The sequence below is a fragment of the Cebidichthys violaceus genome, unplaced genomic scaffold, assembly GCF_023349555.1.
Source record: "Cebidichthys violaceus isolate CVI_PGR_0920_01 unplaced genomic scaffold, fCebVio1.0.p SCAF_26, whole genome shotgun sequence".
NCBI classification, from domain to species: domain Eukaryota; kingdom Metazoa; phylum Chordata; class Actinopteri; order Perciformes; family Stichaeidae; genus Cebidichthys; species Cebidichthys violaceus.
In genome coordinates this window covers 4,311,260-4,335,724 of record NW_027176439.1, presented here as the reverse complement: position 1 = coordinate 4,335,724, position 24,465 = coordinate 4,311,260, and the positions used below count along the sequence as shown (strand labels likewise).

General features: G+C 44.6%; 1 protein-coding gene across 1 annotated transcript; it reads left to right on the top strand.

Annotated features, from left to right (window-relative positions):
• The first annotated feature begins 11,371 nt into the window (after window positions 1-11,371).
• On the top strand, window positions 11,372-16,631 carry LOC137879957 (NLR family CARD domain-containing protein 3). The gene is made up of 5 exons (XM_068720945.1): window positions 11,372-11,430; window positions 11,608-12,009; window positions 12,211-12,987; window positions 14,144-14,367; window positions 15,418-16,631. The coding sequence occupies exons 4-5, from the start codon at window positions 14,153-14,155 to the stop codon at window positions 16,019-16,021; spliced, it is 819 nt and encodes a 272-aa protein (XP_068577046.1). The 5' UTR covers window positions 11,372-11,430; window positions 11,608-12,009; window positions 12,211-12,987; window positions 14,144-14,152; the 3' UTR covers window positions 16,022-16,631.
• The last annotated feature ends 7,834 nt before the right edge of the window (window positions 16,632-24,465 follow it).

Here is a 24,465-nt window from a genome sequence, read left to right as displayed (position 1 = left end):
CGAGCTATAGTGGGCCACGCTCACATGCACTCACATGCACTCACATGCACTAAAAGCACGCATGGAGGGCCTGGCTAAGTCAACAAAGCACAGAGAAGCTTGGATTACAACACAACTTAATTCTCTGCTCAGTTTGACATTATATTAATACATAACAAATAGTTGTTTGCTGCTATTAATGTTCTGAATATCGCATTAGTCAGCGTTAAACCGGATGTGGTGCTTAATATAGTCTGGTTCAAAAAGCATCTGGGGAACATGTGTTGCTGCCATATGCCTGGTCAGTAATACAACCAAACTGAAGCAGTTACAACGCAAAGAAGTCATCATAATAATAATCCATTGTTCAAGTTTTAATTAATGCAAAGATATCAATCTTCAGCACCACTGTTTATTAGCCGAATGTCCTCCCAGGAGGTAAAAGCTGAAGCCACAGGGTAAAGGTCACCTGTCAGCAAACAATTTCTTACTTGAAAGAAATTAAACCTGACAAAGTGCAACACTGCACAGTTGATGACAGAGGATATTTCCACATGTGTTTGTGTGTGCTGGCACGCTCGGATTAATTCCTAATGTGTGAAATCGGCGTGGAATAAACGCCGCTTCTCTGATCCGCCGATTCCCACTTTTCAGAAAAGTCCTCCGTGTGATGTTGTGTTTCTTGCGGGTATTAGATGAATCAAACCAAAACATGAAATTTGATACAGCGATTTCATACGTCCCCAGACTGCTTGGCAACAACAGTAGTGTGAGCTGCAGGTCCGGTAATTTGTGGAAACTCAACTCTACCTGCCAGTTAGCAGCCCTGAGTTAGTGTGTGTGACAGCAGGGAGGGAAGATGCAGCCCTCGAGACAGAGAGGTGATTAACAACAGACCGCTGGAAGAGCCTGGAGGAGAGCTGACGTCCCGCTCCTATGTGCAGCATGACAGAGAGCCGCACGATGTGACTGGTCTGATTGGTCTTCTTGCACCCTCAAGTGGTGAGATGCTGACATGAGCGAGAAGACGCGGCAGCTGATGGCTGCAGCTTTTTTTTTGCTTCACTGTGGCAATGATGCGGCCGAGCTCTGCTATGCATTCACCGTGTCTGTTGTGTTGAACACAGACAGAAAATGATTTAAACATCCAACCCCCACGAGAAGGTGAGACATTTTGAGTCTGGAACGGCAAAAGACGAACGACCTGAAGTTGCTCCATAAACAATCACCGAATGGCGTATTAATTGTGATTAATGACGGATACTGTTGGAATTTTAGCATAATCGTTCAAAAAAAAATGTAATTACTGGAGAGGCTCGTGTGTCACAAGAAAATCATAACGAATGGATGAAGTTTTTAATGTCGTTGGCCCGGCGGCTGCAAGACGGCAAACTTCATATGAGCCCCATCCAGAGAGCTGTTGTGTACATTTTTAACAATCCAAAAACAAATGAAACCAACTCGATCGACTTTCACAATCAAATCCTCCGACCTTCGTATTGTCTAAATCAATATTTGTCAATCACTGGCAAACAAATTGGCTCCATAATACTGGAGAAATCAGAGTAAATACTAACACTAAATACTCCCATCTTGCCTTCTTTTTCAGGCCTTTGCTCCAAAATTGGCGACTTTTCCTTTTTGCACAGCAATATACAGTATATTAGGGTTTTAGGAGATTTCATGGAAAATCAACTCACTTCAATCATCATAGCATGCAGAGTAAAAAAAAAAAAGAGGAAGAACACCAGTTTACAACCGTGCAACTAAAGCTTCTAAATAAGCAAGATGGATGATATTATTCAGGACCAAACTTGTATTTGATCTGCTGTACTGAATGTTATGTTTACAGCGACATTCACACTCGGAGGCTAAAACCACTGGCTGCTGAGCAGATCCACTCTCTCCACTGGGGGTTAAAGGCCCCGCTGAATGTGGCAAAACTCTTTTATTTTTCAACATATTTGTCCTGCTGGTCCAGAGAATGAACCGGCCTCTTTACCGTCACAGTCGTGCTTTTGTTGGCATGTAATCCCCAACCTGGGGTACTTGTTTACTTCTGCAGCTACGAGGGAGCTGGTGAGAGATCGTGAGCTAGCTCAGCTAAGAATCAATCAAACGACTTCACGCTAAGTGTTGCAATTGAGGGCGTTAGAAAAAAAAAAGTAGTTAGCGGAAAAATCGAAATGGATCGCTGAAAGTAGCAGATTAAATGGAAGAAACTTCACGCGGCGCCGAGGGGTCCTAGTGTGAATGCGAACTCCTCCACTGGATCATGTGTTCCCATGTGACGACGCGGATCCACCACACTGTGGACATGCGAAATGTTGCTCCATGAAGGCCATATTGTCTGCCGGAAAAAAAAAAAAGTTAGGCAATCACTGCTATGGGGCCACCGCTGTTTTATATTAGCTACACATCATTCGATAAGAAGAATAGGAGGAAATGAAACACATCCTGCTTCTGTGGTTGTCACAATGAGAGGCAGGATGAATGGTCAGTAATCTAAACTGTCCCCCGAGAGCAGGATATTACACGAGTTGTCTATAAACAGTGATATATGGCTTTAACACAGCTTATAAACTCCCGACATCAGCTATCAATTTGGCCCTCACTTCCAAATAATCACTGCAGCAACTTATGTTTCCACATCGATCACCGACGACTTTTACAAATCCCGGGCCCTCAGAAAGGTGCTGAGCAGAAGGGAAATGACGAATCGCGGCTCCTGCTAAGCGCATAGCGCGTCACATGACGGACGCCTGGAGGGCGGAGGGTGTGTAACAAAGTGACACTTTGCTTCAGTGAACATGGCAGGAAGGATGTACTGGACTGCCGAGCCAAATCCACTCAGAGCCCCTATCAGTTTACGGATGTAATGGATCCAGCAGGCACGCGGAGCCCCGTCGGCCTCCAGCGGGACCTTTGGAGAAGAAAAACTGCAACGCACCGAGGGTCGGGCTTTTTTTTTTTTTTTTTGTGAGAGCTGAGGCGCACAACGAGGTGCAGCCATTCAGACAAGCTCACAGAGGAGAGAGATGAAGAGAGAAGGAGCAGGTCTTTATGGGGCAGCAGCAGGAAAATGGCTGTTATATAACAAAAACACCATATGATGGCAGGGCCTGCACAGGCTCTAGCTGAAGAGAGACGCCCGTTGATGGGCTCTATTTATAGGACGTCTTTTCATTTTTTTTTCAAAAGAATGACACATACGTTGTTTTATATCCACTGGCGGAAATGGTCCACTGATGATGGTCACATGTCAGACTTTTTCTCAGTCCCTCAGATGAATGAGATGAGGAGCCTCTGTATTGTTCCTCAGTGCGTCCGTCAAGCGGCCATGTTTAGTCAAAACTTCCATGGATCTCACGATGGTATAATCTGCCAAAAAAAAAAAAAAGAACCTGAGCATTTTTTTTGTAGCCGCTTTCAAAACATTGAAAACATGATCGAGGTCCCTTTCTGACTCCAGCAATGCCGTGAAAGTTCATTCTCGACCTTGGAAATAAGGTCTTTTGTCAAATAGTGGCGTGACAACACAATCCCAACTCCATTTACTGGCTATTTCCAGAGCTTTCATCCGTAACACAAGGTCTGGTCACGGATCTGTTGACATGCAAGCTCAGTATCTCTTCTGATTTTATCCGTGGAATAGGAGTTTAGGTGCGTTGCCTTGTGTGATATGGCTGACAGCTTTGGAAAAAGCTACAGCAAGTGGACCTTGATTTGGGATTGTTTTGCCAAACAGCCCTTTGTTGATCACATTTATTTTTTTACTAATTATTATTATTCAGGTTCCCAAATGACGGTCTCCCATTCCTTGTGCTTCCTGTGGAAGTGATGGGGAACAAAAATGCAATCCAAAGTGTATGAACTGATTTCAAGATACTGACACAAAAACACTCGTATCAATCAAATGGTGAATCTGTAATGACCAGAGCGCACAGAGCGAAGGTCAGGGACACATTAAAGATGGATGAGGAAACGAGGTGTCAGGAGGCGGGGCCCCGTGCCAAAGGTGTCGTCTGCTCAGGTGTCACTGGCTGGCCGTGTGAACAGAGAGCGGAGAACAGGAGATCAACAGCTGTGGACGTATCCGATCACCGGGTGGAAAGACACACTCAGCTCCGAACCTGGACAAGACAGCAGGTAAGATCTCTGTGCTGAGAGGCTTCGATGGAAAACTAGTGAGCGGGGGGGTCTCTTAAAGATAGTTATTAGAAAAAAATTCTGTTATTTCTTAACAAGGTATAAAGAGCAACAAGAGACAATTTCAGTAATTCCTGTAAACTTTTAAACTTTGAAATTATTTTTTATTCGGTAGTTAATTAATTAATTGTTTGAAATACTTTAAATGGTGATTACTAAAGACGACTAAGGAATGAACAGTACTGGATACTGTAGTTAAGTAAAATTTTGAGGTAATATTTTCACCACTACATTTCAAAAGGAGATTTTTTTTTTTACAGCTGTAGTAACTGCAGACTAAGGAAACAGTTAATCCGCGTATTAAATATGATGCATTGTTAATTATGAAAGTACTCGGGTTAATAAGCCGGTAACAATAGCTCTACCTGCTCCAGCTCCAGCAATGCTCTCAATAAGATGCTCTCGATACTTCAAAGTCAATTCAGCTGATAAAACATTTGTACTTTTTATGTTAACGGAGTATTTTTCAGTGAGGCATTGCTACTTTTACTGAAGTCAAGCATCCGAATACTTCTTACACCACTGGAAATGAGAAAAGGTGAGTAATAAATTCACCGTGCATTTGAGAAGACAGAGTTTGAACATTATTAAACGGCCTTTAAACCGAAACACATGCCGCTCTATTTACTGGTAGAGAAGCTTCTCTTTACAGCAACTAAAGGGTGCGAGAAACTGTATATGGTAACGGCAGTGAAGAGTTTAAAAAGGGGGGAGCTACAACAAACTTCTTGACCACACAAGTTCCATTTTCCATCTGAGGCTGAGGTGCACTCATGCATGCGTACATATAGGCGGCTAATCTCAGGACATGGCTGCCTGCCTGCTGCCTCCTGTCCCAGAAGCACTCAGCCCAGCAGATGACATGGCTGCGGATGAAGTGATTAGGTTACAGAAACTGTAAGCCACTGACGGGCTGTGAAGGGAACAATGGAGGCTTGTTAGTTTACAGTGGGGGGGGGGGGGGGGGGGGGGAGTCTTAAATCAGCTTCTCCAAGATGGACTTGATGCCCAGGTGGGAAATGAACCATAGACAGAGGACATCTTCACCTGTACAATAACGTCTCAGTACTTTATATCATCCCCAGACTGAGTTATGAGCCACAAGCTCTTCTTACATAAGCTTTCCCTCACACGTATCTTATATGACCACTGGTTTTATTACAACAAGTAATAATAATGGTAATAATATAATCCTGGTTTCATCCACATGCCACTTCACGTTTTTTTGAAGTATTGTCTTTTCTTTATGTAAAAGCACATTTTTCCATCCTGTTAGCCTGTTGTTATTATAACCATGCTATTGGCAATATTTTCTGCTCCATAGCCTACCATGAAATGCTTTTTTTACCCATTATTACCCTCATGTTTTGCTCCTTTATTATACTGCAAAAATTGACATTAAAAAAAAGACATAAAAGTGGTATTAATCTTCTAATCTTACTTTCGGCAAGAAAGCGAATATATTCTTTTGATAGTTATTTTTTCACTTACACCAGCATTGAATAAGTGCACAGTGATAATAAATGTATTTTGGCTAAATCTGGTTATTACCTCGGTCATTACCACAGTATATAATGCAAATAGTTGCTGATACAGCGCATTATACTATACTAGTATCTATTTGGGGATTCATTCATTCAGATAAATCTGTATTAAACTAAAGTCTAAAGCAGGAGTATTCAATTCAAATTCCAAAAGGTCCAGATTGAGAAAATCTCCTCGTGCAAAGGTTTTAGAGGAAATGGTGCATAGTTACAAAATCATTTCACCTCAGGTTGGTAGCAGACCACCTCAAGGTGTCACTCAGAGAGAACCAGAACATTCTGATGTAGCATTTCAAAATAAAAGCCCTTAAAAATCTCATGCATCGCATTTGATCTACAACGCATGTAATTGGTCGGTTTGTTTCCTGGACCACTGACCGAGTGCCGTAAAGGCTAGAAAAGCTGCGCCGGTTAAAATATAGGCGCTCCGTCAAAATGTAATAATTCTCAATTATCCATCGGTTTTAGGTCCAGGGTCCGGATACAACGGCATCTGGGTCCGGATCCGGACTATTAGTGACCCCTGCTCTAAAGTTATAGTAAAAATATATATTTTAAGGGCTGTATGTATAAATCGATATGTTTCTGTCTCTGTATCAGGAGGACTCAATGAGGAGAATCAGGAGAAACAGCCAGACTCTCCTCCAGGATCTCTTCTACGGAGGAGACAGAGACACTCCTGTAAGTGTTCAGCATGTTTATGATGTCTGACTGTCAGCTCCACGGCTTCAGTGATGACTGTTCATCTTACAGATCCCAGCTCAGCCTGGTAGAGACGCTAAAATGATCCACTCCATCGCCAGCCTGATCAGAGCGAAGAGCAAACTCCTCCTCCTCGAGAACCCAGACGCTGTGGAGATCTACGAGGTCAGCGATCAGCTTGTAAACAGTGTATAATATGATTATTTTATCACTACAGGGAGTGGTATTTTAACGTTAATACAGGTTGAGAGCTCCGATTTTATCTAAAACATTCTTTCTACAGCTGATTTATGCATAACCAAAACTAATCTGAAATCAAACTTCAAATTGAGTAAATATTTGTGACTAAAAATTCTCTCCAACATCTAATACCTGGAGATGTCATTATGTCATTTGACAATAATGACTTTGTATGACAATTTTATTTTACTTAAACATTTATGAGAAACAAAACAGATATGAACATATTCCAGGAATGATATTTTTCCTTTGAACCCAACCCAAGGCACCTGACGGACTCATAACCGGTTATTAAAGAGGGTTATTCAGGTTTACATTAGGGTTGAATGTGATGTATTTACCCCTTTGATTATTGCATGTACCGTCACAGCTGGATGACGGAACAGCCCGTCGTGGCAGAAGCGGTAAAGACGACGTTTACCTCCCAGCCATCGCAACCAAGGCGCCGAGTCTGAGCTCAATGAGAGGGACTCTGAGTCAGTCCTGTCCGTACCTGTACGACAAACGAAGAGGATCTTTCTCCTCCGTTGCCTCTCAGAGAACTGAAAGTCAGCCTAAGAAACAGGTAATCTGTTAAACCTCCGGTGGAAATATGTTGAAACTTCCTTTCTAAGTCAAACCTTTTTTTTTCTCTCTTTCCACCCTCCTCCCCTCTGTCTTCTTATCAGAGTAACCTAAAGGCAAAGAAAGAGGCAAAGAAATCCAACGTCACCGTGACGATGACCTACCTAGGACAGGGTCGTCGGGGGTCCGGGTTGGGGTCAACTCAGGATGAGCTGAAAGTACTCCAGCAAGTCAACGGAGGGGAGAATATCTGTGTCTTCAAAGGCGTGGTGACTCCGGGAGGTAAGAGCTGTGAAATTTAAAGCTGTTTCATGGCGCAAAAAAACAGTATTTATGCTTTCAAATATAACTTGAGAAAGTCTTGCCAGGGGCATAAAAGTAGTGTGTGGGGGGGGGGGGGAGGGGGGGGGCATCCCCTTTGGCTACTTCTGGCACCCTTGCTTGGAAAACATCCATCTTTGAACTCGGCCTTCAGTTTGATCTTAACTACACATTTGTACAGTTTTGGGCGTAAAGTGGAGGCACAACGGCCCCTCCGCCGCCCTGGCTCAGACCACAGCTATCTTAAAACTCTGCTTTCATTTTTTTTTTATCTCAACGACTCACCTTTAAACGTTTCCTGGCTGCATCTTCTGAGGCAAATTTGTGGTTTGTGATTTTCATTTTTGGGCTACACAAAATAAATTGAATTTTCCAATTCAATCTGGCATTTAAACACCTGGCAAAGTAGGCAGACTCCAAACCTCTTTAGTGGTAATCCCGGCTATAGCACATATATAGCACATATTTGTCATGATGACTCACACGTAGACAAGACCAGCAAAAAAATCATTCTTTCAATGTATTTCTTTTTGACTATGTTGTGTTCGCACTACGAGCAACGTAGGGTCAGTTTGGACGGAACGATTACTGGAAGCTACAAACTGACGTCTGACATCCGTTGCTTCTGGAATCAACCAATGAACAACTGAACAAATGAACAAATCACATTTGAGCTGGTCTTGACTTCTTTCAGCGCTCCAATGATGCGGTGAAGCATCAACCAATCATACGTCTTTTTTTTCCAGCCGTTGTGCCGGCTGTGATCTCATTTGCGCTCGCTGGATATTTACGGCGATTTGACCTCATATCAGAGTCATTATGAAAAATCTATAGAGAACCCTAAAGGTGTTTTCTCTCAGTCCAAAATAATAGGTGAGTGTAATTAGAGGTGTTCAGGCTTCCACCTCTTTTCACACATTTCATTACTCATCTGCCCTCAAAGCTGCGCCGTAAAGAAAAAAACAGGATGATGATGATATGGCCTGAGGCGGTGTTTTGAGTTGAAAGAAGAATAGAAAGCTGATTTGTGACGTGATAGACAGCCGTCACATAAAAAATAAAATAAATCAGGAGACAAGCAGAGGCTCTTTCATCTTTGCAGCCGGTACATGGTACAGACTGTACAGCCGCCACTCCAGGGAGGGGATCACTGTGTCGGGCAGAGGTAGAAAGACAGAGGTTATGGATTTCTGCTTGGAACTGTGTGTGTGTGTGTGTGTGTGTGTGTGTGTGTGTGTGTGTGTGTGTGTGATCTGTTTACAAAATCATCTGTAGCTCTTGATAAAAGGACATGGATGCACATTCCAATCAGAATATATGATTGAGCAAAGTTCTATTTGTTGTGTCTCACTACATACATGTGTTGGCTGGAGTGGTATGTGATTTTGATGTTTCCATTCATTTTCGAAGAAGAAATATTCCCTGGAAATGATTTTCTGTGTATCCTCATTTTTCAATGCTTTGGGCGCCACAAACAAAAGTGAATGCATCTTCATTGGACTGCGGTGGAAACAGAAATCTCTAAAACTGGACAAATAAAAGCACTGAAATTAAGTGACAAAAATGCACGTTTTTTTTTTTTTGTGATCTGATCTGGGTGAAGCGCCCTAAAAACATTCTCTCCTTTGATATAGCTTCCCAGGACATTAATGACTGGCTGAAAATAGTTTACTAGTGATTAAACACGATGGCAGCGCAACAAAACGAAAAAGAATTGGACTCAGATCTCAGATTTTACAGCCTGTGACACATTTCTATCTGTTATTTTCCAAAATCTTTGCTTTTTTTTATCTTGTTAGATACAGAAGAATTCGGTTGTAGCGCTTCCAGCCCACAGACATAACGCAATACAAATGTTCAGCACATGTATTACTGAATCTTTACGTCTACAACTAATCATACTATCGCTGGCTTTTTAGCTTCCTCTCACTGCAGACTGAAACAGTGAGATACAGACTGTTGATGTTTGTTTAAAAGCTTACTGAAGGACTGTGGAAATCACAGAAACAATCTGGACGTGATACTTCTTTTGCAAATAGGTGGCTGCTGAGCTGTTAACCTTATAATCAGTGTGTGTGTGTGTGTGTGTGTGTGTGTGTGTGTGTGTGTGTGTGTGTGTAGGCACAGAAGCACTCACAACTTAATGGGTGCCATTTGCAATATCATCCCTCGGAAAGGGCAAACACGTCTCCACAATGGTTCTCTCTCTTTTTTTTTTTTTGTGTAAAATAGTCAGTAACGACATATAACATGATTTTATGCTTATTCTAGACAAACTATAAAAACTAAATGTAAAAGAAAAAACGATGCAATTACGTGAATACATTCTCATTTTCTTTGGTGCTTTTGTCATATGCAACGATGATTGCTGGGTATTATATATATATATATATATATATATATATATATATATATATATATATATATATATATATATATATATATATATATTGATGTTGTCTGATGTAAAGTCTCCATTTGATCATGTGACGATACGATATACGGTGGCTAGTTTATCCCGCAAAACCTGTCAACAAGCTGAGCACATCTGCTAGCCGAGCGAGCGGTCACTCCTTTCAAATAGTGCTGGGCGGTATGACCAAACATTTGTATCACGGTAATTTTTTTAAGATTCTGCCGGTTTTACGGTATATCGCTGTATTTTTTCCACTCCCTTGACTGTGTTTTTATATAGGTTTATAGTGGCTTACTCTACTGACAGGAGTGCATAGAATATAAAAAACATTTGAATGTCATGTATAAAGGCCTTGCTTACTAGAGGGTTTGCTCGTTTGTTCGTATAATGCTGGGGTCGCAGTTTGGCTGAAGTGTTTTCGGCCAAACATCCCTTGAATCCAGTGTTTTAATCATTGCTCTGAGCCCGTCTTTCTCGACTTGCTTTTATTGTCAGAGCATCGAGCGAATGCCTCATCAAGCGATGTCGGACCCTTTGTTGTGCTACCGGGCTAGCTAGCGAGCTGTACCCAGCATGCCGTTAGTGTTACAAATTGTGTTTTGCCCCGTTAAGAGCGTTAGTCGTGGGTTATTAATTGTTGTGTTATAAAGTTATGACCATGATTAAGGGTCCCTTTCAATACACTCTAAAGAGCTAGATCTGACCAAAGCGCCTTTAGCGGTGAACAATATGTTTTGCTGCCTGTTGAAGAGCGACAGCAGTTGTTTCGGCTTTGCACCGGTATGACGGTGTGTGAAAAATTGATATCACACGGGAAATTAAAACCCTTTCAAACGTAAAAGTGTGCAGTAAGTGTTTTTGGGTTAGCTTGGTAACCAGCATGCACTGGGGCCCGTCACAACTACCTCATTCCACTGAGCATTTCATAATATTTTCCTCCTTGCGTCCCTCAGAGCAGTTCCAGTTTGTCTCTCAGAGACACAGAGCGTTCCCCTTCAGCGTCACCTTGTACGTTAACGGCATCATGGCGGCCAGGATCAGTTCCTGCTGCGAGTACCGCTACGCTCCCGGCTTCCAGCAGGGCAGGAAGAGCTGCTTCCGATTGGCGTGGCTGTCTGGTGGGATCCCCTGTTACAGGTCAGACGTCAGCCTTCGGTGGACAGACGGCGAAGAATTGGCAGAAAACTGGCAGAAAATTACCAGTCAAAACCGATCGGCCGAACCCTCTGCTCTGCAGAGATGATGTATTGTTGAGGGGGAAGTATGCATATTGCATGGCATGAGGGAATAGTGTTGGTGTTGGTACAGGGGGAGGATATGCGAGCCACAACAAAAGCATATTTTTCATCTTTTTCAGATGTACAAGTCTCAGAAACAAATACGGCTCCTGCCAGCAGCTGAACAACGGCACAAAGGAAAAGCTCATTCTCCCTCTAGAGCAGAGCCCTGGCAACGGTACAAAGCCTGGAAATGAGTGTCTCAATTTTCCATTACTTCCTAAAGCTCATTCATCAACATTTTTTTGACATTAGGCCCAGTCCTTGATTTCAATGGGCTGCTTTAAAGACAAAATACCCCACAAAAGCCATTTTCCTTTTTCTGTTTCGTTTGTGTCTACCGTCTCCAACGCAGGCACCGTGGAGTCACGTCCATCATCCCCTCTGTTTGTCCCAGCCAAACCAGAGAAGAAGTCAGCGAGGAGGACAAGAAAACATACCAAGGAAGGCGGCGGAGGATCGACGGACAGCGAAGACCCCGCCGCATCGGCCGGGATTAAAGAGGCGTCCAAGAAGAAACGACGCAAGGGTCAAACTAATCAGAAGGAGAGCAAAGGCAAAGCTGCCGTAAGTAAAAGGGAAGACGGACGAGACAGCGAGGGCCCGGAGGTCTCGCAGAGGTCAACGGGGACAGCAAGATGTGAAGACCAAGCGTCGTCGTCCGCCAGACAAGAACACAGGCAGCAGAGGACAGCCGGCGATGTCACGGCGCTGCAGACAGAGCAGCCGCGATCAAACAAGACCAGCGAAGCTCTGGGTGAGCACTGTTTTTTTTTTTTTTTTTTTACATTTGTTTAGCTGCTTTCATTCCTGAAACAGAAAAATAGAGGAGAATAAAAAAACCATCCACGCTTTCATGTGAAGATACCTTCAAACTATCTGCATGTGGTATTTCCATTTAACGTTCTTTGTTGGGGGAAAAACAATGGGAAAGAACAAGAGGTTGCTTTTTTTAAAGATTCATTGCAGGATGAGGAAGCGCTGACTAAGCAGAACGGAGAGAAACAGAAGGAGCTTGGATCTAATGGGAAAAACAGAGATGGGGAAAGACTGAAGGACTTCTATGAAGAATGCGTGGAAATGAGCGGCGGCGCGTTGGAGCGGGGCCCAAACAAACACAACTGGTTCAAGGCAAACGGTGAGTAGAGGAACGGCGGCGCAGCGGGAACGCACTGGAATCCCCCTGGAGCGCTGTAACGGATTTACATAACACACTTTAGAAAAAGAAAAAAAAAAAAAGTGATGCATCGAGCTGTGTCTGCGTGAGGGAAGATGGATGACGTGCGGGACAGGTTGTGCAGACACACACACACACACACACACACACACACACACACACACACACTCACACATATGCCTGCATGCATAAAGCTCAACGCAGATCTGTTTCTCTATCGAGCTCGAATGCTCGAACAGAATTTTAGATTAGATTAGAACGTCCCCACATCAACAGCGGGTATCGCTATCACAGCGCTCACTCGGCTTTAGGAGAGGCAGTTTTCGTTTTGCGCCCTGAGCTGTTTTCTGTGCCCCTTTTCTACGCCAAGTCCTGGAGAGGCGGCGGCTCCAGAGGAGGCTGTCATCGCGCCCCAAAGCTCCGGGCTCAGATGTGGAGCGCAGCGCAGAGAGCGACACGGCCCCGCGGCCCGATGGGGAGCCAGAGGAGGAAGAGGACACGGCCAGCCGGAGCGCTGGCAACGAAGAGCCCGTCAGAGGACAAGACCTGCAGGCGCAGGTGTGTTCCTACAACACAAATGAACTGGGGGGTGAACGGGTGCTTTTTATCGCCAGAAAAGCTCTTGGCATTGAATCACTGGCATCCAAGCCCTTGAAATAAGCGCATCCTGGATCCACGCAGAAGTGTGACCTCATTTGTGTCAGAACTTGTAATTTCAGTGCCAATAACATACGCAAAGTGTTAATAGCCAAAACAATTTGTCCTTTAAAGTGATGCATTTCCCATTAATGTGAAGTTAGTTATGCTGCAATACTTAGCTTTCGGCTTTAATAGGAACATTATAATACGCATTTTCCCTCAATGACGCAGAAGAAAAGATGGAATAGAGATGAAAAACTGAAATTAAAGACGCAAACGTCGTCTCTTCGCATATTCGGATTGAAAGCAGCTAAAAAGAGTTTTATGATTTCACACTTCTTGATGTCAATATCAAATCTACAAAAGTAACAGGTGAAAGGTCATTACCTCATTGCTGTGCTACATTGTTGTTACTTGATTCATTCACGAAATCTCTATTCTGATTCAGAGGGGCAATCACCGGGAGGTTGCTGCATGCATGTTTGTAACAAATGGTCACAGAGGTTATCGGGGACAGGGCAGGCGGGGTTTTTTGTTTTTTTTTGGCTCGCTCGCACCCATCATGATGAAAAAGCTTCCAACAGCACCTGAAACATTCCTCAAGGTCTAGTAAAGTGGCGCGGTGGATGTGGCCGTCAGCCAGACCATATGTCTCTCTGGACTCTCAGCCCGTCTCTGTGTTTAGAAAAGCTCCAGCACCTGTCCCGCTCACGTCTCATTCCCGGCCAACTTCTTGAAGCTATCCTTGCCATCACACGCATAGAGAGAAGCACTCTTTTCTCGGGGGCTGTGGTGGAACATTTATTTCTGTTTCGGGGGGGGGGGGGGGGGGAGATTATCTGTCCGTGCTACAAAATGGGATTTTTGTGTTTTACGAAAAGACCGTAGAATTATAGAATATAAAAACTCCAACAACGTGTTTTCATAGCCCTACAACTTTTGTGATAAGATAACCTTTCAGAGTTTCTACTGACATCTTGTACCAAGCCAAATCCATAAAAAAAGAAAAAAAAAGAAAATAACAGCACATACTGTGCTTCGGCGTGCTTCTCTGTCCATCTCTTGGTTTGCATAGCTGGACGCCATGGCGGCGGTGCTGAGCGCCTCCGATGAGGTGGAGCAGCTGGTCCTGAGGAACACGGGCCTGACGGACGACCTTCTGCTGAGCCTGGCAGGGGCCCTGAAGAGCAGCCTGTCCGAGGTCACGCTGCTCAACCTCAACCTCAACCTCATCGGCCCGCACGGCGCTCGCATCCTGCTGGACGTTCTGAGGGCCAAGCCTCAGGTCAGAGGCTTACAGTAAGTCCCGGGGCTCCGCTCATCCACCATACCGAATTCAGAAAAAAAAACCCCAGGAGCTTTTGTTTTTTAAAAAAAAAAAAGTGTTTCTAAAATGACTTTAGGAAAGAACATAATAAAACTGGAGAGACAGTAAAAAAGACGCAGCTAATCCAAGGCCACCCTCGTCGTATGGCAGAATAAAATCTTCGCCTTTCACTGCTGAATTACGCAATCCATCTCTTTTATGTGAATAAGAAATGCCTCAAGTGCCTTACCTCTCTGAGTTATTTTTCTTTTTTCCCCCCACGAAACACAGGGAATGTGCAAGAACTTGTCTTTCTGACAGAGACAGTTTGACAGATGTAGAGACTCGCAGCGCACGCTGACGTGTGTGAGATCAAAAGAATAGAAGTATAGATCAACACGCTGCTGGAGAGACGCATGAGAAGATTAACGCCGATCTGTTATGTGTCCATTAAATACGAGGCTACCGGTTACCGGTCTCTGCCAAGGAAAAGGCTGACACATAACCCTGAACTGCAGCTTTTTGTATAGATTCAACCCAAGGAGAAATGTTGGACTATTCCTTTAGTGGGTACAGTTGATCAAACATGTCGCTGTAAGGGATGAAAAGTATTTGCTGAACAAGGATGAATATGCACAGCATGAGTTTCAACAATAACCCCGGGGGCGTCATTTCAAAAACATGTTGACAAGCGTTCAAATCTTGAGGCCTTCTTATATCCGACTCAATAACAGGGAAATATCATGAAATATAAAATCACTTTCCCGTGGGTTTTGTATCTGTGAGCGCACACACACACACACACACACACACACACACACACACACACACACACAGATACAAATCACTTATTTGATCCAGTGTGAAATAGGGAGGATTCTGTAGCTCATAATTTACATTTCGCGCAAGGAAAAAACGTATCATGGTGTCATGGTGCAAGGACATACCCTTTGAAGTGAGCAGTTCACGGAGGAATCTAAATAAATCTCCATGGTTACCACTTTTTTTTTTTACCCCCCCCCCCCCCACCTCTCTTTCTACAGCTTGTTTGGAAACAAACTGCGTGACCATGGAGCGCTGACCCTGTTGAATGGAATAGCCGAGCTGCAGGAGCAGACGGCGAGAGCCGCCGCTGCCGTCCAGCAGGCCGAGCTCCTCCCACCGGAGCAGAGCGCGCTTCTGCAGCTCCCCACTGGGTGGAGCTCTTTCGGGGTTTTTGCGCTTTTCGAACTGGACATCGGGGGAAACGGCTTGAGCGGCGACGGGGTAAAAGCGTTAGCCTCGTACATGAGGCACCACTCCTGTCTGCAGTACTTGGGGCTGGCGCGGACCGGCGGCGCCGATCTGGCGGCGTGGAAGGAGCTTTTCGACAGCCTCAGGGGGAGCGGCTCGCTGACTCGCGTCATCCTGGACGAGAACGACCTGGGAGACCCGGGGGTCAGGCTGCTGGCCGACGTGCTGAGGGAGAACGCGGCTCTGCGGCAGGTGGACCTGGACAGCAACGGCGTCGGCGACGTGGGAGGAAACGACATCATGGGGGCGCTGCTTTGCAGGACGCGGTCCCCGCTGACGCATCTGAGCCTCCGGGGGAACAACATCAGCGCAGGACTCATGAGCAGGATAGAGGAGGAGGTGAAATATACATGAATCCTGCAGGAGAGCGGAAGAATACACCAGCAAACCACGAACACCTACACAACGTAATAAACAAAGCGCTGACTTGAGAGCTCATAAGATGCTTTGTTTACATTTTGAGGGTTAGAGAGAGAGAGAGAGAGAGAGAGAGAGAGAGAGAGAGAGAGAGAAACCTGAGTCATTTGACCTCCACACACAAAGATGTCTTCCTTCCTATAAGTGGGTGGCCCCGCTAACAAATGCTGCGTCTTTGTTTAGCGCAGGCAGGTGGTGTAGGAGGCATGTTTGCTTTCGGGCCGCGCTGCGGTCTGGATGCGCTTTCAAAAGAGATCTCAATGAACTGAGCCGTTCTTCTTTTGTGGCGAGGGTTTTCATCCTCACCTTGAGTTCTGTTTTTCTCCTTCATCTCCTTCTTCTTCCCACCAGCGTTACCACTCCTGACTCCACACCTCCTACTTTTGCTAAAAAAACCCCCCCCCGATTCCAGCACATTGATCCCGCCGTCATCTTATTGAATAATTTGCTGCTTCCTGACAAAAAAAAAAAAAAAAAAAAGCAGAATCCACAGTGATTCATTCCACCCACAGCCTTTTGCAGGTTTCTTTTGGATGGTTTACCCACGACTCCCCCCCCCCCCCCCCCCCCCCCCTTTCCTTCAGTACCCATCAACAGATCCCCTTTCTCCACTTCTTCAAATCAAAAGAGTTATGGACAGCTAATCTGCGCTACGTCAACTACCCTCATTTTGTCATCCTCGTCTCTTCCTGTGCTAGACAGAGCTTCTATTCAGAACCACGGCAACGGGGAAGGGGGTGGGGGGGGGGGGGGGGACAGGAAAAACTAGGGCAAATTCATACGAATTTCGAGGCCGTCATCTCATTGTTCTATCAACACAGACATTCTGAGAATAACTGTACCTGTGATCAAAGCTTGTCAAAGTGGTAATTATGGTCTCCTCTCAGAGCTGCCAGTAGTGACTGCGCTGAAACCAATCCCTCCATGTTTCATCTGCAGCCTTTTGCGGATTCCTTTCTTGTGGAACCCCCCCCCCCCCCCCCCCCCCCCCCTCGATAAAGATGCTCTTCGAAGCCCCCGGGGAGGATGACAGATAAATGAGACCGGCGCACCTGAAGATTACATCTGCTCCGTCGCGTCAGACTGAATAAGCTCTAATTGTGGTGCCGCGGCGGGCGTACATTCAAAACACGTCTAGCTTCGGCTGTTTTATTTTCTGAGGTCAATTCTTGTTATCTAAATTCTTGCGGGATGAGACGGGCGCGATTTTGTTATCGGCGCTAAAAAAAGGAAAGAGCCCAGGTTTCTTTCTTTTTGACTGCTGAACCTCTAAAGATCTCAGCAGCCACATTTGTAGGGAGGTTTAGCACAAAACCAAGTGGTACACCGTCACGCCTGGCTGAGCAGAAGCTGGCGAACAAGAGCCGCACTGTAATTCACAGGCTCCTTCCGATAAGGCCTCCGTGCTTCTCTGTTACAAGTGAAAACTCTGATCAGTGACCCCATTGTCCGTCCGCTAATGTTATCTGTCTTTGGCCTGGAACAAATCCCGCTGTGTTACCGGCTTCTTTCAACTGCTCTTCCAAAAAAACACGGGCCTTTCAAAAACACAGAAGCTCAATCTGTTAGGAATTTACAGGTTTTGGTTGAGGGACAGTTCCCCCCTTTTCGGGCCGATGTCGGTTACTGTATCGTATGTCCTGCTGCTTTAGCTGTACAGTGCTGCAGTATCGGCTGTTGTGCAGCCCAGAAAATAAGCAGACTCATTCATCAGTTTTAAAACCGATAAGAACTGAACCGCTAGCTATCCGAATCTCTGTAAAACAAGGTTCTTCTCTTTTTTAAACACATCTGGTACACAGGGGTTGAGCTTCAGACAAACGATGCCGTGCCGTGGGGAATATGGAGAGAGGGAAGTCTTGGGAATTCAGTCTCTCGACTGTGACTTTGGGGCGAAAAACTAAAACAGCCGAGGCAAACGACGGTTACTCGACCTCATGGGAAGTTCAGCAATTAAGACTTTTAAGTTTCCTCAGCGGTGTGACGCAATTTACTTCAGCGTGTGAAATAAAGGGCAACTAACTTCCGCTGTCTTTGTAGTCCTGCAGCTATGGATAAACTGAGGTAGGTGCAACTTGATCAACTTTCAAGTTCATTTTTAGCCGCGTCTGTCGCGGCCAAAATGCCGGACTCCAGACGGGCGTGACTTCTTAAATACAGTCTACGCTCCCTAAGTGGTCAGAACGTTCAAATATCTGTCCATACCTCCAGTATTCATACTCCTTTAGTCCGTAAAGGTTCCACCAATCAAACTCTTTTAGTATATCTGTGTATGTATAATAATAACCTCTAAAAGGTATCTTTTGTTGACAAAGTGTATAAGGATGCGTTTGAATGCATGGAGAACGTCGGTACATCTATTTCCACCACCAACTCTACTGAGTCAGTGTATGACGGGAGGGAATGGATGGGCGGAAGTGCGTGTGTGTGTGTGTGTGTGTGTGTGTGTGTGTGTGTGTTTGTGGACCTGCTTTCAGGCCACATTTAGAAAGCCAGGTGGTGTTTATGTGTTTACGGAAGCCCCGGGGGGTCGGCGGAACCTTCGGTCGGAACAGCGAACCCTCTGTTGGGACCATTTACGTCTGCTCTGTGTTAACTGCATGGCACGCGCTCAATTGTTCCGTCGAGTCTGTCCACAATCAGACGTCTTTGAGGCCGTTTGTTGTTAATTCAAGACTATTCTTTTTTTTTCCACATGGAGACTTGAAACATACGATCACCCCGCCAGTTTATGAAAGCTTACCAGGTAACAGCGCTCAAAGGAGACTCCGATGCGCTCTTGATTAGCAGCGGTATTAAAGATCTTCTAATGTCTCCATCTTCCCAGCTGTTACAGTAAACGAAGGGAGCAGGAAGTTGATGTTGGCTCACACGGGAGAGGATGAGTGTGGAAAGGCCTGGCTGACGATGAGAGTGAAGGTTTTCTAGATTTTGGGGGGGGGGATCTCTTTGTGGGGGGGGGGGGGATCTCTTTGTGGGGCCTCACCATAACACATCTGCCTTTATTGTCCAGAATGGGAGAGCAATTTATAGACCGCGTACTGCTGTGACGATGACGCAGGCGAAGCTACCGTTACATTATTAGCGCAGTTACGGCTGTCTTTTATTCTCTTGAAAATAAATATAAGGGGATGATTAATGGGAAGAAGAATGAACAATATGAATATTGCTGTGTTATAGTTATATCCATTTAGGCTCTAAAAATGATGAAAGTTAAACAATCTCAGAAGGGAAAATCACTCGCAGGTTTACACAGTTTATACTTATGAGTTAAAAGTTGCTTCATTTTAAGACAAAAAGTTTAGAAGCCACTGATTTAGCCCATTATAGGACACAACAAATCAAGCTTAATGTGGGATTATTAGAGTGACATTGAAATAATGGAATTCGAGGCAAAAGGGCACGAGGACCATTGTAATAACGATGAGATTAACAGCTTGTGAGTCAAATGCGAAAGCCTTTAAACTCCCCAAAACGATACACGACTGGATATTCAGCGCTCTTGCATTGCCACGACCACTACGGTGCGTGACACAGCGTCGCGATGACGATGAATGAAAAGTTGCAGAGTCCGCTCTGTGAACAATGGGGCATTGCTGCCGTTTGACATTTGGCAGAAAGAGCAGCTTTTCAGTGCGGATTATTCATCGGCGGTTTGATCCGCCGCTCAAATGTCACCGCAACAATGCCTCTGACTTGGCAGCGGCGTGGGCCTTTCTTGCTGCTCTGCGGGGTGAGGAATTGGTAATAATTACCGCATCTAATGTGGCATTCGGGAAAAAAAAAAAAAAAGATTCAGACTTTTGCGTTCGAGTGCTTCTTCAAATGATCATTATTACCACTTTATGGGGAATTAAGAAGAAGAAATGAGTCTCGGAATCTTGTGTTTACCACATCACTGCGACGCTGCGCTCCATGCTCCGACTCGTGACGCGTTGGGAATACGTTGTACGGACGGCTGAAGCAGGAAATGTCTGAACTGCTGCAGCACAACCTAGTGCCTCACATGACTGATGGTTGTAACGGACCTGTGGTCACAAAGGAAATAACAAAAAAAGGTTTACCTGACGTGTAGCTTGAGCCCAAAAACATGTCATCACTCAGCATTTGTATGGACGAAACCCTCATGAAACCTCGATTTCAGCTGTAAAGCTCAACCACTGAACACTTTTGATCGGCTGTTTTCTCAAAAAGCTGTCCATCTTCCGGCAGGTAATGTAAATTATGTTTTCTATCTGTCTTTCTATCTACATCTACAATGATTTTTTTGGGTGTAGTCTATTCACACAACAACCAGACACAGAGCGACCTTATCGTTCATTTGGACTTGTGCTTTGGGCCAGTCGACGAATGTGAGTCCAATAGTCACCTAGAAGTTTTCTCCATCTCTACTGTCGCCACCAGCTCCTCAGGGATGTACAGTATGTGGCTCTTTAGATGCTCCACTATGCTAACAGCTAGTTCCTAACTGTGATGAATCAAAACGTTTAGCCTAAAGATGCTACATCTCTCCATAGAGCTGAGGGGAGAAGGTCTGTATTAGCAACCACTGTGACGTTCAGACGTAGACATTTGATTATATAAGAATATTCATTAAAGCAGCTTTAAAGAAGAAATTTGTTGCACATTTATTGCATGCATTACAGCTAATGTTGACTCCCAGTCCGACGTGATCAACACAAACACACATTGAATTTAGCAAAGGATCTACTTACATTATAAGCAGATTCAAACGTTTCTTTACAAAACACTCAAGAAACAATACGTCTATATTAGCAACGTATGATTACTGATGAGTCTTCTTAATATATTCATTAAATGGATTCATTAAAAAAAAAAAAAAAGAATAAGAAATTCTATTTACCAGACCGCAGAGTCACAAAGTTGACATAATCAAAATGCTTGTTTGTTCCGAACCAACAGTCCAAATGCCGAATATATTTAGTTTCAAATCATAGAAAGTAAAGAGAAGATGCACATCTAAAGAAGCAGTGAATCTTTGTCATTTATTTATGTGGAAAATGACTTAAACCATTACCTAGAAACTATCAAAATTGTTTCCATTGACTATTGTTTCTGCTCTAATCTATGTGTTCATTGGGTTGTTCATTGGAAATCAGTAACTTCTCTGTAGCTGTAAAACTAATTCAAAACATTCCCCTAAGTTATACAGTACGGCAGCAAATTAAAAACAGGGAGACGCTGTTACATCGCTCTAATTTGGACTCACCCAACGATAATGAATAGCACTTTTCTCTAAGTTTCCTGTTGTAATGTATGGAATGGGTAAACACAGCACCGGGGCACGCGCTTATTGGATCCAGCTGTGCCTGGACAAGAGGTTGCTGCATTCAGCTGGCCCCAAATCCCCGAGACATGGAAGTAAAACAAAAGACTCCGTGTTTATCAGATAAGACCTCCCATAGCTGGAGCGGGACATGAAAGAAAACCTGTGCTATTTGCAAAGTTCTTATTGAGGGCTATTATTAAAGTAGAAAAGAGAGAGACATAATGATCACAATCAGGTCTTTTGGTGTTTTTTTTTTTTTTTTAAAGGATTAAATCACCACAATACTTGGACTGCGCACAGTCAAATGTGTCTCATAAATAGTATGCCTGCTCTTTAAAGATGATTTATATGCATATGGTATGGGGATACTAGTTACAATGACACTGCCTGTCTGCAGGAAAATCCTCCAATTTCCTGCAGACACTGAACTTCTAATATCCATTGTTATGTGGGAGCACACAGGCCAGCTGACTTCCATTACCCACCGCTGGTCTGGAGCATAAACAGTCACAGCGCCTTTCCACACCTGTCACTGGTTATAGACGCGGTGCAGGATGGCAGTCACATGTGGCGAGTGGAAGAAATGCAACTCATAAAACACTAATACAAAATACTTGCCCCCGGATGTCTTTTTAAGCATTATTTACTCTTAAATTTCTCTTTCCACCAGAGCTGGAATGGTCTCTGAAGGAGGCCCGAACTGCTGTCTAGGAGGAAATCGGTCGTAAAATTGGGGCGTTCTTGCAGTCAGCTGCAGCGTCCCAATATAATCGGACTACAAACACGGATCTCGGAGCGCTCAGCACAACGATTACACGCGTTGATTTGAAGTAAATCCACACTGACCTGTCGGTACCTGCTCTCCGTGACGTCACCCATGGGTTTCTGAAGAGCCGTTGTGAAGCTCGACGAGGCCAACCTTGGCAGATTCAACAGAGCGTCAGGCAAGTGACCTGACAGGTCCGCCTGTCACTCAAAGAGAAGCTTAATTATACATAACTCTAAGCCCTAATATAATTCATACTGGTGAGTTATACAAGCATTCAAGGAAGGAGGAATTAACTATAGAGACCAAAAACATGTTGTTGTACCATCGACGAAGAAGACATCCATCGCTCTTCTCCTGACGGGCTTCGACAATGAGTTTGATCGACGGATTATTCATCCAATCACCTGCCGAGTATTATTATTTTTTTTTTTGGAAAGCGCCCCGCCCCGTTTCCAATGACGGCTTTTTCAGATGGTGCTGAGTATCCAACCATCTGGCGGGGTCAGGTTAACACACTACCAGTGTAAGAACGTCCAGTTGTGGTTTTTTTACGGGGAGGTAAAAGCCAGACAGCAGTGACTTCCTTACTCCCCTTAAAGCCACGACAAATCGTTTTTACACTCCGGCTTGTGCACGGATTTAACAAATGTGTTAATTAGTGAGCTTTAGGTGCTTGTAGGCAGATTGTGTTTCTTCTGGACACAGCCAGGCCACCTGTTTCCAGTGTTTATGCTAAGCTATACGCTAACCAACTGGTGTCAATCTTGTCATTCTCTTGGCAGAGATGCGAATAAAGCTTACTTCCCCAAATGTCTATAAGCAATCATTTAAACCCATAAAGGGTCTTCCCTGCCTTGCCTTCAAAAAGAACACTTTTCGGTCCCTGGGCCACAGTTTGAGAAGCGCTTCCGTAGGCTGCTGCAATAATCATTACCGACCCCATGAAACTTAACACCCCAGATTGGAGATCTTCCTCTCTTGCACTCTTCCACGGGCCGCGAGGACATTGCCCTTCTTGTCCGCGGACTGAAACTCGTGGTACCAGAAAGCCCACATCCGACGTGGCTCAGACAGGTACATGGGAAGTGGTCTTTTTCAAGGCGGCGAGCTCCCTTCCTTCCTGGCCCTGAGAGGACGAGCTGAGAAGGGGGGCTCTGTGTGAGGGACGAGGGATCCAGTTGCAGGCAGCTGAATCGGCGCTCTGTTGGGTCTCCCCCTGGACACTGTCACAGCGTGTTTGCTGAAGGCGGGTCAATGAGGACTTTCTTTGGCAGAGGAATGTCACAGCACCCGACAGCGCTCACGCACACACACACACACACACACACACACACACACACACACACACACACACACACGGACACTGGAACCAGCGCGGCCCCGCAACCCAGATCTCTGGTGAGAACGGAAGTGGATGTTGGTGAAGAAGGAGGTGAAGAAAGGCTGTCACAAAAAGCTGGTCCACATGAATCGGTCATTTGTTACAGCTGAAAATATGTCAATCATATTACACCGTAGTTTGGTAGAACTTAGCACAAACAGTCAGAGCGTTAACACTGGAAATTGTCATCCGTCAAACCGATTATACTGTAAAATATTTACCGTAACTGTTAAAAGAAATAGAATTTATTTCAGAAAGACAGTTTATTGGTGATGGGACTATGGAGGACATTTGTTGCGACTGGGCCCCACTTTCACTGATTATACAAGGAAATACTATAATAACTGTGGTCATCACAGATGTAGACGTATCGGCAGATGAGGAACAACATACTGCAGTATATGAATGTCCAACACATGTCCGTGGTCATTTAGAAACAGAGTTGCCATTACATGGTTTGTCCACAGGAGAGCACTAACTAATTTGACAAAAACAATCTCACATCGAGGTCCACTTGCTCGCTCGCTGTAGAAGCCTTTTTGACGACATTCACCGGCAAGAGTTTGCTCGGTTGCTACTGTAGGTATTCAGACCTAAAACATCTGGAGCACCTCTAGGACTTCTCGGCCATGTTGTCGTTGAAGCTGAGTTTGTGATGTGTGACGGTGACAACTGAGCAAACCCTGATCTTCTAAAAAAAAAAAAAATGAAATGAAATTCTTGCTGCAGCCCAGAAAAAAAAAAAAAAAAAAAAAGCTGTGGCTGACAGATTCATCTGTTTATTTATTAAGTCACGTGATAACCTACACTCAGGTGTGCCAGCTGACTGACCAGCAACATAGAAACATAAACACATGCATTCCTGGTTCCTGCTTCTCCCCCCCCCCCACAAAAAAAGACTCACCTTGAGCTGAAGCTGCATCGTCTCTGCTGCAAATCTG

Excerpts from the sequence above, each read along its gene's own strand:
- LOC137879957 (XM_068720945.1), top strand. The coding sequence starts at position 14,153 with ATGGCGGCGGTGCTGAGCGCCTCCGATGAGGTGGAGCAGCTGGTCCTG. Across the intron at positions 14,368-15,417 it reads CCTCAGGTCAGAGGCTTACA|CTTGTTTGGAAACAAACTGC; the intron begins GTAAGTCCCGGG and ends CTCTTTCTACAG.